Here is a 14,319-nt window from a genome sequence, read left to right on the forward strand (position 1 = left end):
CCGGCTTCTGTCAAATAATGTTTTTTGTTTACTATAGAATTTGTTTTCAAATTTAATTTCCCCCCACTTCTCAGATGGCGACAAAATTAAGATAAATGTGCAGAGGTAGCATAAGGTGTAGCATTTTCCAGCTCTCTCTCAAATATTGCATATATTTACAAGTAAAATGGCAGAAAATGAAGGCATTTATATTTTCAAGTTCCATAAATGTGTCAATTAGTACACTTATATGCTAAACTGTGATTCATTTTATGATGACAAAGCAGCAGAATTTTGGATGTGATGGGAAAGTAAGTATTGCATACATTTCCCCCCAAATTTCCATTTTTCCCTGAAAAAAGGAAGACGGGACCCCTGCCATTTGCTTACAGAACACTTACTTATGTATTATGATTCTCATAAGTGCAGGTATTTTCAAATCGCATCTAGAATATTTTTCTCATAATGATTTTATTGATCTTGCTGAGGGCCTCTATTTTAGCCATTTTGCTCACTTTGTAAGGCATGCTTAAATTTGTAAGGTTGCCTTTTCATGCCAACAATATAAAATAGAGGGAAACATGAAAATGATTGAATTTTTAAACATGGTAAAGATTTTGTTTAATATTCAATAGTGATATTTGTTTAGCTCAAAGCATGCATATTGATCTGGCATTAATGTTGTCTCATATGGCCTACCAGTGGAGTGTTGTCAGGCATAAGACTGTGTCATAACCAGTACTTGTACAGTTGCATCAAGAGAGAGGACAGAATGTATTTTAGAGCATGTTTGTAGTAGTCAAAATCTGAAGAACACAATTCAGTGCCGGGGTCCAAAAGTACCTATTGATTTGAATGGCCAGAAATGTGTCCCACTACCTTTATCATGACAGAATTACATGCTATACCATAATGCAGAAAGATGAATTCCATTTAAGGTTTTCCAAATCCCCCACTTGCTAGCCAGTTAAAGGATGCCCTGAGTGGCAAAGACCGTGAAGTAGCCAGTCTCCGTCGTCAACTTGATGCGGCACATTCTGAGCTCAGCGAAACCGGAAGAGTGAAAGAAATGGCTCTGAAGGAAAACAGAAGGTTACAGGATGATCTAGCTATCATGAGCCGAGAAAACCAGGTACAGAGCAACTCTCAATGATATTTGCTCTAAATTATGAATTCAAACTGAAGTAGTTTTTACTTTTTGGGATAACTTTATTTTTGCGTTCAAGAATGAATCCACTTTAGTTATTTAAGCACAATTAAATCTGAAAACCAAGACATTACTATCCTAGTTCTACTGATGAGCCTGAGCTGCTCAACTTCAGGATGCAGATAAAGGCATATGAATGAATGCTCCTCTGTACCCCCCCAAAATTCCCTGTTAAAAAAAAAGAGCAAGCATGTGAAGGAGAAGTGTTGTAGCCTAGGCTTCAACCCGACATGCAGCTTTATATATGGACTGACCATTTTGTGTGGACGTGTGTTTTGTCACTTGAGTCTCTACCTGCCATCTGGAGCCCAGATGTATTTACTGTCTGTAGGAAACCATTTATTCATATTAAACTGATGCATAATAGTGTTTGTGTAATTTTAATAGGCAATCTCAAATGAACTGGAAGCAGCTTTACGTGAAAAAGAAGAATTGAAAATCAGAGTTCATAATTACATAACGGAAGTATCCAGATTTGAAAGCTTAATGGCTTCAAAGGTGAGGAATTGCATTCCCAAAGTTACCATGAATAGTTGTGTTTTTAATAGTAGCCTGTTTCAGTTGTATTGCTAATGTTGTGTCTATTCTGCCTTAAGATAACCGAAAAATTTTCAATCTTTGTAAGTTGTGAAAGTTAATTGAATGTACTGGCTTTAATTGTTTTGTTGAAATGAGGAATTATGTAGGAATTAAATCCATACAGCTGTGATAACTGGGAATCTTGCTGAAATCCTTCTCTGGATTCAGCAGTATTGTCTGTAAATAAGGACATAAGAAGAGCCCTGCCGGATCAGACCAGTGGTCCATCTAGTCCAGCATACAATTTAACACAGTGGGCAACCAGTTGCCCTAGAAGATCATATAGGGCATAGAGGCAGAGGTCTTCTCCTATTGCTTCATCCTGGCACTAGTATTCAGAGGTTTGCTACCTTTGTTTATTTATTTATTTATTAGATTGGTTTTATAGCCCACCCTTCCCTACCCAGTAGAGCTCAGGGCAGGTCACAACATTTAAAATCAACATAACAATAAAATATAACTTAGATTAAAATCAGCAATCACAACAGTCAACAGTCACCATGTTTATTCCTCACCGGATGGCACAGTAAAGGGCAGTTCAGGAAATGATCCAAGGTGGGAAGCCATTACTCAAATAAATACAAATACAATACCTTTATTGGCATAAAATATCAAATACAACGTGCAGCATAGAGCCTCAAGATAGACCGGGGGGGTATCACATTCCGAATTGCCTTAATATGAGCCTCTCCTCCTAGATACCTCATAAAAGAAATTTGCTACAGGTTCAAGAATTTCTATATGATGCAAAGACTAATTTTATACTCATCAGATTGGCCCAAAAGGGGGTCCAACACAGGTTCAGTATAAGCAACACGGATGTCATAGTGGAATTTACAGTACAAAAGCACATGTCCAAAAGATTCAATTTCCCCCATCCCACATGGGCACAATCTATCTTAATAGGGGATTTTCTTGAACTTACCCGATAGAACAGCTGAGGGAAGGACGTCGAACCAAGCTAGCATGAAAGCCCTACGAAGATGGGGCTGAATCAGTCTTGCCAGATATCCTGAGGAAATGTGGCTGAAAGAGAGTCCCATACTCAAGGGAGAGCAATGTCTATGCACAAGTCTTCTCAAGATCTTGCACCTCTATATCGAGGAGTCTTTGTTTGAGTAAGGCAAAAGCCTTCTGCTCAGACAAAAGTACCAAGTCATCAAAACTAAAGCCAATTATAGATTTTCCCCCCTCTATATTAATCAACCAAGTCGATAGATGGGGTTCTGTTAACATGTGTACCACAAGACTGTTTGGGCCACATCTAAAATGAAGGCGCAGCCAAAATTTGAAGGTTATGGTCCATGCCATCGTAATTAACCATCTTTGGGTTGTCTCCAGGCACATAGCTGCATATGGTACGCAAGCTGGTAGCCCCAAGATTTTCTTCAGGAACTTAGATTGCACACGTTCTATAGCTTCATTGCAAGCTGAGACCCAAATTGGGATACCATAAAGCAGTTTGGCGGGTATTTTATGGTTAAATATTTTAAGAGCAGTGGGGATATATTGATGTCCTTTGGTGTAAAAGAAACGGGCAATAGCAAGGGCGTTGTTAGTTGATGGCTTGACTGCTTCTTTGATATGTGTAGCCCAACTGTTAGTACAATTGAAATAGATGCCCAGGTATCTATGGCTTTTGACTTGTTCAATTTTCCCCCCTTGTATAATCCAGTTAATGGGCTTCCAACTTTTCTCGAACACAATGATTTTGGATTTATCGAAGTTCAGGGACAACTTGTTCTTATTGCAGTAAGCAAGAGCTTGTGCAAGCATCCTTTTCATCCCCATTTCTGAGAGAGAGAGCAGGACAGCATTGTCTGCATACAAAAGTAACGGGACATGCCTCTCACCTAGTTTAGGGCAATGGCCATCAATACTCCTCATAAAGGGGTCTAAATCATTTAAGAAGAGGTTAAATAGGGTTGGCGCAAGAATGCAGCCCTGCTTAACTCCCACGTTAATGGGGATCTTAGCTGTTAGGTACCCCTTCTTGGAATATCTAATCTGACAGGTATTTCCAGAATACAGATTTTTAATCAAGAGCAGTAGTCGCTTGTCTATCCCCATGTCTCTTAATTTTTCCCACCCTTGAGATCCAGGAAAACCGCATATAATTTCATGCCGTTTCCTGATTTGTATTTATTAACTAAGTGGTTAAGGACAATGCAATGGTCTAAAGTTGACTTGCCTTGACAAAACCCAATCTGCTCTATCCCAAGGACTTGCTGCTCTAATATCCAAGACTTAAGCTTAGTAGCCAAATGTTTGGCATAGAGCTTCCCAATGATGGAAAAAGACTTATCGGTCTGTAGTTACTTGGGAGCTGGCAATCTCCCTTTTTAAAGATCGGTACTATTATAGCATTTTTCCAGTCATCTGGTATTTGACCGGTCTTATCTATAGCAGTGAATAAATCTGCCAGAAAGGGAGACCACCACTGAGAGAAAACTTTAATTGCCTCAGGTGGTGTAACATCAGGCCCAGGGGCTGTCCCCACTTTCATTGGTGCAATTAAAGTTTCGACTTCCTCAGCCTGTATCGGGGGCCACTCCGAGCACTCATCTAAACTGTTGCCAGGCTCGTCTATCGTGTTTTCCCCAGTCTCATAGAAAATCTTTGCATAATACTTGAGTCAGGAGTTATTATGGAGCTAGGCGAGCAATATTCTCCCATAGAATTGGAAATTAAGAACCAAAATTTCCTAGTATCGTTATTAATAGTAGCTTGTAGGAGGGGTTCCCAGTATTTCAACAAGAAGGCCTTCTGTTTGTTTTTATAAAGCTGATGTAGAGTCTTTTTTAATTCAAAATACTCAGATGGAGGGTACACTAATTCCGAAATCCTATAGGAATGAAACACAGCACGCAGTTGACTCTTCATTCTGTGGCACTCACTATCGAACCAGCCCTGCAGAGAGGTTTTCTTTGCTAGTTGTTGTTGCTGTGACATCGATTTCACAGCCTCCGAAACACACTTGATAGAGTGGTCAAGCCATTACTCATCCTTGACCATGTGCCTGGTGGAACAGCTCCGTCTTACAGGCCCTGTGAAATTGTTTCAGGTCTCACAAGGCCTGAGTCTCATTGGACAGAGTGTTCCACCGGGTTGGAGCCAGGGATCACCAGCAAATTGTTATCAGCTGAGCAAAGGACCCTGTTTAGGGCAGGGGTGTTGAACTCATTTGTTATGAGGGCCAGATCTGACAAAAATGAGACCTTGTTGGGGCAAAGGACCCTGTTTAGGGCAGGGGTGTTGAACTCATTTGTTATGAGGGCCAGATCTGACAAAAATGAGACCTTGTTGGGACAGGCCATGCGTGTCATAAAAATGTAATGCCGGGTAGCAGAGACATAAAGTTTATAAAGGACACAATGATTTTTTTATTTTAAAATAAAAACATGCTTACAACATTAGCTCTGTAAGCTGCAAACCTACTTTTGATTTATTGACATTCACCACAGAAATCTCATGCTCAGACTTCTGAGTCTAGGATCCAGGTTAAAACATGAAATGGCTGAGCGAGTGAGAAAGTCTGCTGAAGCAAGTTATGATGCAGCAGCAGCAGCAGCAGAACTGGAAGCAGGAGATGGCCAGTTCCACTGTGGGCCTGATGGAAGCCCTCCGGGGACCTGATCTGGCCCCCGGGCCGCATGTTTGACACCCCTGGCTTAGGGCTTTGAAAGTCAATACCATAACCTTGAACATGATCTGGAATGCAACTGGGAGCCAGTGCAGCTTGCGGGACACAAGTTGAATATGTGCCCTGTAAGGACCCGTGCTGCTGCATTCTGGACCAGATGCAGTTTCTAGGTCAGCCCCAGGTTGCCCTGCATAGAGCAAATTACAGTAGTCTAGTCTGGGGGTGACCATTGCATGTATCACTGTGGTGAGGTCTTGGGGAGACAGGTAGGAAGCGAATTGTCTAGCCTGGCTTAGATGGAGAAATGCCAGCCTAGTTACTTTAGTGACCTGTGCCTCCATTGATAGGGAGGCATCCAGGATCACTCCTAAACTCTTGATGGTCAAGAGGGGGAAGATGGCATCCCATCCTGGCATCACCTCGGCCCAGCCACAAGACCTCCATCTTCGATGGATTTAGTTTCAGTCGGCTCTGGTCCAGCCATCCAACCACTGTCTCCAATCCCTCAACCAGGGTAGCTAAAGTAGTCTCTGGTCAGCCACTCATCAACAGATATAGCTGGGTGTCATCTGCATATTGGTGACAGCCCAGCCCAAAACTCTGTACCAGCTGGGCAAGGGGGTACATATAGATGTTAAATAACATTGGGGAGAGGATAGCCCCCCGAGGAACACCACATACCAGTGGATGCCTCAAGGAAGTCATCTCCCCTAGCACCACTCTTTGTCCCTGACCTTGGAGAAATGAGATCAGCCACTTGAAGGTGGTCCCACATCGCGAGGTGGAGTGTCATCAAGTAATGGTCAACAGTGTGAAATGCTGCTGTCAGATCTAGCAACAACAGGAGCGCTGACCCTCATCATTCCAGCTGTCCATGGAGATAAAATGTGAGAGTGACCAATGCTGTCTGTGTCCCATGGCTGGGGCGGAAACCAAATTGAAATGGATCTAGGGTAGATGAGTCGTTCAGGAAAAGCTGGATTTGCTCCACTGCTGCTCTCTCAACTACCTGACCCAGGAATGATAGGTTCGACACTGGGTGGTAGTTGGATGGATCAGAGGGATCCAAAGATGGTTTTTTTCAAGAGTGGTCATACAACTGCCTCCTTTCATTTCCCTGGGTAGACCCCTGAACTCAGGGACAAATTTCCCTGGGTAGACTCCTGAACTCGGACAAATTTATAATGTCTACCAGAGGGGCCCAAACACGATCGCCAGTGGCTTTTGCCAGCCAGGAAGAGCACGAATCTAAGGGGCAGGTGGTGGACTTCACCACCTCCAGAATCCTGTCAACATCCGCCCAAGAGACCTGACTGAAGCTGTCCAATATTGGGCCTGACAACAGCCAAGGAGTCTCCAGTTCACATACTGTATCAATATCGGAGGGCAGGTTCTGGCAGAGCGACAAGATTTTACCTGCAAAAAAGCTTGCAAAGGTCTCACAGCTTATATCCAATCTACTAATAGTTTGGGCTCTCCAATGGAGAGGTTAGTGACCGAATCACCCTAAACAATTGTGCTGGGTGGGAGCTAGCAGTTGCAGTGGTGGCCAGATAGAATTCCTTCTTTTCAGTCTTCACCACCATATCATAGGATTTCATAAACATCCTAAAAGATGTTCTTATCACCAGTTTGGTGTAGTGGTTAAGTGTGCGGACTCTAATCTGGGAGAACCGGGTTTGATTCCTCACTCCTCCACTTGCAGCTGCTGGATGACTTTGGGCAAGCCATAGTTCTGTCAGAGCTGTTCTCTCACGAGCAGTTCTGGAAAGAGCTCTCTCAGCCCCACCTACCTCACAGGGTGTCTGTTGTGGGGAGGGGAAGGGGAAGGAGTTTGTAAGCCGCTCTGAGACTCCCAGGTGAAGGGCGGGGTATAAATCCAATCTCTTCTTCTTTGTCATGGGATCGCTGCCAAACTCATTCTAGTCATCTTAGCTCCCATTTCATCTTTTGCATGGAGCTAGTTTGGATCAGGAGCTAACAGGACGTTGGGGAGTGATTTCATCAATGGCTTCAGAGCTGGGAGTTCCAGTCCTCTGTCAGCTCATGTAAGAAATCACAGGGGGGTATTGGATCCTGCAGAGCATTCTGGAACCCTCTGGGGTCCATAAGTCTCCATTGTTGTTCAGTCGCACAGTCGAGTCCGACTCTTCGCAACCCCATGGACCAGATCACGCCAGGCCTTCCTGTATTCCGCCGTCCTCTGAAGTTTGCTCTATTTCATGTTTGTTGCATCTATGACACTGTCTAACCGTCTCATCCTTTGCCGTGCCCGTCTTCTTTGACCTTCAATCTTTTCCAGCATCAGGGTCTTCTCCAGTGAGTGCTCCCTTCTCATTTGGTGGCCAAAGTATTTGAGCTTCAGTCTCAGTATCTTGCTTTCCAGGGAACAGTCAGGGTTGATTTCTTTTAGGATTGACTGATTTGATCTTCTTGCAGTCCAAGGGACTCTCAAGAGTCTTCTCCCGCACCATAGTTCAAAAGAATCTATTCTTCTGTGCTTGGCCTTCCTTATAGTCCAACTCTCGCAGCCATACATGACTACTGGGAATACCATTGCTTTGACCATGCGGACTTTTGTTGGCAGGGTGATGTCTCTACTTTTTATCATGCTGTTTAGGTTTGCCATCGCTTTCCTCCCAAGGAGCAGGCGTCTTTTAATTTCATGGCTGCTGTCACAGTCTGCGGTGATCTGGGATCCCAGGAACGTGAAGTCTGTCACTACTTCCACGACTTCCCCTTCTATTTGCCAAGGAGTGATGGGGCCGGATGCCATGATCTTAGTTTTTTTGATGTTGAGCTTCAAGCCCACTTTTGCGCTCTCCTCTTTTACTGTGAGCAAGAGGCTCTTTAGGTCCTTTTCACTTTCTGCCATTAGAGTGGTATCGTCTGCATATCTGAGGTTGTTGATCTTTTTCCCAGCAATCTTAATTCCCGCTTGTGATTCATCCAGGCCAGCATTTCGCATGATGTACTCTGCATATATATATATTAAATAAGTAAGGTGACAATATACATCCTTGTCGTACTCCTTTTCCTATGCTAAACCAATCAGTTGTTCCATATCCGATTCTAACTGTCGCTTCTTGACCCTTATACTGGTTTCTCAAGAGACATGTGAGGTGGTCTGGTACTCCCATCTCTTTAAGGACCTGCCATAGTCTCCATGGGCGAACATAAATCAGCATGTCGCCTATGCAGGAAGGGATTGGAATGCCTAGATGGGCCTTCAGGACAAAATGGTCTGACCATGGCACCCCATCAGTCGCAATGAGATCAGTATCCAGTCCCACACTGAAGATGAGATCCAGTGTGTGGCCCACTTGATCCGTGGGATCCGATACAATCTGGGAGAGTCCCAGTGCTGCCATGGAAGACACCAGGTCCCTGGCCTGCAAAAAGGCAGCAGCATCTTCATTGACATTGAGGTCCCCCAGAACTACCAACTTGGGGAACTCCAAGGCCCAGTCCGATACAGGCTGCCTGCCACTGCGCTAGGCAAATGGTACGTCAGCCAGACAGCCAAACTCTCCTCAGTGTCCCAGGTCAGGCCAACACAATACCAGAGGTCTTCAGAGTGGGGAGTGCCCTGAAGGAGAAAGCCTCCTTAATAAGCATTGCCACCACCCCTGTCCCTTTGTCCAGGACTGATGGAGGATGAAGAACCTGGGGGTGGGGGGCCTAGTTCTTTCAAGGTGACTGTCTCACCCTCCCTTACCCAGGTCTTGGTTCCCCAGCAAGGTCCACTTCCTGCACTGCAGTATAACTGCAGTGTGGCGGTCTTATTGTTAATAGACCTGGCATTGCACAGCATCAGTGTCAGAGAAGGGTTTATAGTTCTAGTCCCTCCACCAGCGTTTCTCAGAATGGGACGAAGGTTAGAAAGGGACCGAGCATATCCATATCTCTGTCTCCTTGTCTCATAATACCTTCTCCCTAATCCCCCAGTCACTGGGATCCTCGACCCGGCCTCAATGTTACAAAGGCCACTAGTCTCTGGTCCCATTTCTAGTCAGCATCACCTGCCTCACCTGACCCAACTAACACCAACAATATAAAGTTTTTATGGTTGGTTCCCCTTAGTCACCACTGATGGACCTCTCCTCCATGAATCTCTCTAACCCCTCTGCAAAGCCACCTCATAGCATGTGAACTAGAAAGTTGCTTTTAACATGAGAGCAAAGCTTGGGCATTATCCTGTGCTTACAGCCAATGTTCCCTCTAAGCTGAGTTAGTGTGAGCTAGCTCACAGTTTTTTAGCCACCGGCTCACACATTGAAGGTCAAAGAAGACAGAGACGGCAAAGGATGAGATGGTTAGACAGTGTCATAGATGCAACGAACATGAAACTGAGCAAACTTCAGAGGATGGCAGAAGACAGGAGGGCCTGGCGGGATCTTGTCCATGGGGTTGCGAAGAGTTGGACTCGATTGTGCGACTGAACAACAACAAATACACATTTTTGTCTTAGCTCAGGAAGGACGGCTCCAGAGCAAACTAATTCATGCAGTAGCCAAATCACTCACTCACAACTGTAATGCCAGTAGCTCACCTCACACATATTGCATCAGTGACACTGATGTTAAAGGCACAGGCAACCAAATAAGTATACTAACAGTGCCATCGTAAACAGAGTCACAGCTTTCTAAGTCCATTGAAATCCATGAACTTAGAAGGCTGTAACTCTGTTTAGGATAGCACCATTGAGATCACAGCATAACAGCACTATCCACTGGGCACTTCTTGTGCATAAAGAATCTCAAATGGGACTGGTGTTATTTTTGTGGTCTACTGCCCTTTAGTGAGACATGGACTAGATATTATGGTGAATACCAAAAACAGCAGCCCTCTGTCTCCTCCACAGCTCTTGCCCAGTGGCATCACAATGCATGATTCCCTCCTCCCACTTTTGACTGGCTATTATTTGCAACACTGAAGTATTTTGCAGTTTTATATTGCTAGACACTATTGGGGAAAAACAATGTGGAAGTATTTGTGCAGTGACTTTCCATGTCACATTTTGTGCTATTAAACAAAGGAGAGGAGTTATGATAATGTTGCTGTGGTGAACACCCCACTTGTGGAAGTTGTACACGCTTGTTGGCATTCTTGCATGTTTGGGCCACAGACTAAAAAACAACCAGATGAACAACACAGTGGCAGATTGAGTTGTACATCCCTGTGTAGCGTTTGCTTATTTAGCTCATGTCTTCCTCCCAGTATACGAAATGCAGAATGATCACGTGGATCTCAGGAAACGAAGTTCTGAAACCATTAGAAACTTCCATATGTATGTAACTGTTATTGCACAACTGAACTGCAGAAAGCCTTTCATATAACTCGTGAATCATGGGATCAACTTTGTTTAACTCGGTTTGTGCAGTGTTTTAATATGGCTTTAAATCTGAATCTTCTGACTCAGAATGTCTGAAATGTATTTATCATTGATGAACGCTGGCTGTTCTTGTGTTTTCTTTTGAACAGCTATCATCCAAAACCCCCAAATTGCTTTCTAAACTTGATCCTATAGCTTCAGTGGGGATGTGGACAGCTCACAGCCAAAGTCCTTTGTTTTGTATCCACTTAGCTCTTTAAAATTGGTGCTGCAGACTGAGAATAAGGAAGAAGAAAAATCCACCACTGTGCAGCCATCAGCATTTTTATCAAGACACAAAGGCAGCATCTGCTTTAAACTTTGTGATTCCCTATCTCATTATCTGAACTGCAAATCAAGGATTTACCTTGGTCCTAAAAATAATGAAGTTGTTCTGGAAGGTGGGGGGATGTGTGTGAAATGTGGAGAACAGCCCCCATCCAGATTTCTTCTTTAGCACGTGTATTGCTGATTCGGCTTGCTAGTTTAAATATTGCTGATGGGCTTGCCAGGGCAGAAGGCACTTGTCACTGTGATTCATTGCTCACTGCATATTTCTGTTTGAACTAGGAAAGAGAAAACCGGGATTTGCTGGAAAAATTCCAGATGCTCCATAGCCAAGCTGAAGACTGGGAAGCAAAGGCTCATCAAGCGGAGGGGGACAGCAGCTCAGTCCGCCTGGAACTTCTCTCTGTTGACACTGAGCGAAGACACCTTAGAGAAAGAATAGAATTACTGGAAAAAGAAATTCAGGAGGTAAATCTCCGATGTTCTCTGAATTGTGTTGGCTGGTCCACTTCGCTAATGTTCCTTCTGAGCCAGATGCCTTGGTGTTAATTGGAGATTTCCCCAAGGAGCAGGTGGTGGTAATTTATCATCACTGTGAGCCCAATGGAAGAAATTTGTTTGAGATCTACTTCCGTTCTTGCTTGATACTTGTTAGGTCTTGCAAATAGTAGCAAATGTCCTTTGGAAGATTAAAAGAGCTTGAATTTACATTTTAGTATACAATGAAGGCTATGATCACATATATGAATAATATGTTTGGTTTTGTTTCTGTTGGTTAGCACATCTTTGCTCACCAAGCATATGAATCACAGATCTCTTCAATGGCGAAAAATATGGCCAAACTTGAAGAGAGTCTCAAAAATGAAAAAGAAGGCAAGGCCGCAGCAGCAGCTGATGTGGTTTCTGTTAGAGATCTTTGTGTTAAAATGGAGTCCAGCAAAGAACATCTTTCTCGTCAGTTAGCAGTCAAAAGTCTGGATTTTGAGAGGGTAAGTAGGAAAGAAATTTGAGTTGTTCTTAATGAAAAGATTCAGTCAAATTAGAAACAGAAGACGTGGTTTTGAGAGTGAAAGAGAAGCCACCTGAAGGAGACATTAGAAACTCAATCAATGGAACCCCAAATCCTTTCTGTAACATTTATTTATTATTAAGTTTATACCCTGCCCTCCCCGGATGGGCTCAAGGGCGGCTAACAAATAAGGCACATTATGCCAAGATTCAACAGGTAAAAACAGGATAAAACAAGCAATAAAACAATAATTTATGAGATTAAAGTGCTATGCCGTTTTATTGATCTCACCTGTACTGCAGTTAGATAGTTTACTGTTGTTTCTGTTTTCCAGCTCAGGAGCTAAAGCTGAGAGTGGCTTGACCAAAGCTGAATAGGTATTTGAACCCAGGTCAAAGTCCCTCATTCTGTCCCTAGGATCAGCTGTCTCTGGCTGCATTGTCTCATTCTTGTTTTGTGGTACCTCCTTGCACGTCAGTTTGGGTTTCCTTGATTTGTGATACTAGCTTCAATACTGTAACTTGTTTGAGAATTTACCCTTTCCTCTTAAATCCCCTGGCTCTCACTTCTGCTGCCTGGTACAGAACTAACCCTTATTCATAGTTAGAACTAACTATGGTTTGTTGCCCAAATCATCATCACCACCATCACCATCACCATCATCATCATCATTATTATTATCTTCTTCATTTATACCCACCTTTCTCCCCAATGGGGACTCAAAGCAGCTTATCTTGTTCTTCTCTCCTCCTTTTTATCCTCACAACAATCCTGTGAGGTAGGTTAGGCTGAGTGTGCGTGACCCCCCCAAGGTCGTCCAGAAAGCTTCCATGGCAGAGTGGGGTTTTGAACCTTGCTCTCCCAGATCTAGTCTGACATTAATCACTTCACTACACTAGGTCTCATTTAGATATCAAATGTATGGTGAAACTATGGCTTTTAACTTGTCAAGCTAACAGTGCAATCCTAAACAGTGTTACTTCAATGGGCTTAGAAAGATGTAACTGTCTTTAACACTGCACTAGAAGTCTTGCCCCCAGAGGGAGCCCGGGGAACCCTGCTTATTATTTTGCAACCAGAGAAGAGGAGGAGGAGGAGGAGATTGGATTTATACGCCGCCCTTCACTACCCGAAGGAGTCTCAGAGCGGCTTACAAACTCCTTTCCCTTCCCCTCCCCACAACAGACTCCCTGTGAGATAGGTGGGGCTGAGAGAGCTCTTGACAGAAAATGCTCTTTTTCAAGAACAGCTCTTATCAGAACTATGGCTTGCCCAAGGTCATCCAGCCAGGTGCAAATGGAGGAGTGGGGAATCAAACCCAGTTCTCCCGGATTAGAGTCCGCACACTTAACCCCCTTCTGTTAACTCCACTGTTCTGTTAGCCATGGTTTGCTCAGTAGGAGAAGGAAGGCCTAAACCATGGCTTGTTAACCTACTTCAGATTATGGTTATACTATCCTGTATTGTGGCAATCCTTTACTATGGCTTTAAGCATTCAGATATTAAAACAGTTCAGCACAGTAAGGGAAAACAAACTATAATTAAGTGTTAGGTCTGTACACAGTGCATTTCTTTGGGGTTTCGCTGTCATGTAGAAGGGTTTCCCTTAACCTTTAATATTAAATGAAAGACTACCGATTGAAACAAATTATTGTTATTCTGTAGGTTCAGACAGAATTGGAAGATGCAAGAGCGGAAGCAGAGCTGTTAAAAAAGCAGTTGTCCAGTGAGCGAATAACAATACAAAACCTGGAAACACTCTTGGCGACTAACAGAGACAAAGAATTTCAGAATAATCTGGTCGCTCATGAGAAAGAGTCGGAAATACAGCTACTCAAAGACAAGCTAACACTCTCGGACAGCAAACTGTATGTCGCAAAAGCACAAAATTGCAGTTCTTACAGTTTGTTTCATCTGTTGTTTGTAATGTAATTCAAAGATTTCTGGATTCTAAAAACCTTACTGCTGTAAAAATAGGTAATAAGAAGGGGATTTGCAGGAGAGAGGAAATCTCATCCCCCCCCCTTCTGTTAACTCCACTGTTCTGGTTCTGCTCCCCCCCCCCTCCACACACCCTGGTCCCTGAGTCTTACCCTTGTGTCCAAGGTCAAGGACAAGCAGACAAGTGGGGGAGGGGCACATCAGAACCTGCTTCAGCTTTCCCTTCCTTGCCTGTTGTAACACCATCATGTTTTCTTGAATGCTACTGGGGGGCGGTGTTTATAATGTTTTGTGAAGTC

General features: G+C 43.6%; 1 protein-coding gene across 1 annotated transcript in view; it reads left to right on the forward strand.

The window, feature by feature from the left end:
• Positions 1–14,319, forward strand: part of CEP135 (centrosomal protein 135kDa) — a 42,256-nt gene that overhangs the window by 21,892 nt on the left and 6,045 nt on the right. The window contains exons 18-22 of the mRNA XM_015409454.1: positions 943–1,111; positions 1,574–1,684; positions 11,353–11,538; positions 11,850–12,059; positions 13,745–13,947. Coding sequence (XP_015264940.1) covers positions 943–1,111; positions 1,574–1,684; positions 11,353–11,538; positions 11,850–12,059; positions 13,745–13,947 — 879 coding nt within the window. The remainder of the gene's footprint in view (positions 1–942; positions 1,112–1,573; positions 1,685–11,352; positions 11,539–11,849; positions 12,060–13,744; positions 13,948–14,319) is intronic.

This window comes from Gekko japonicus, unplaced genomic scaffold, assembly GCF_001447785.1.
Source record: "Gekko japonicus isolate JY-2015 unplaced genomic scaffold, Gekko_japonicus_V1.1 scaffold846, whole genome shotgun sequence".
NCBI lineage: Eukaryota > Metazoa > Chordata > Lepidosauria > Squamata > Gekkonidae > Gekko > Gekko japonicus.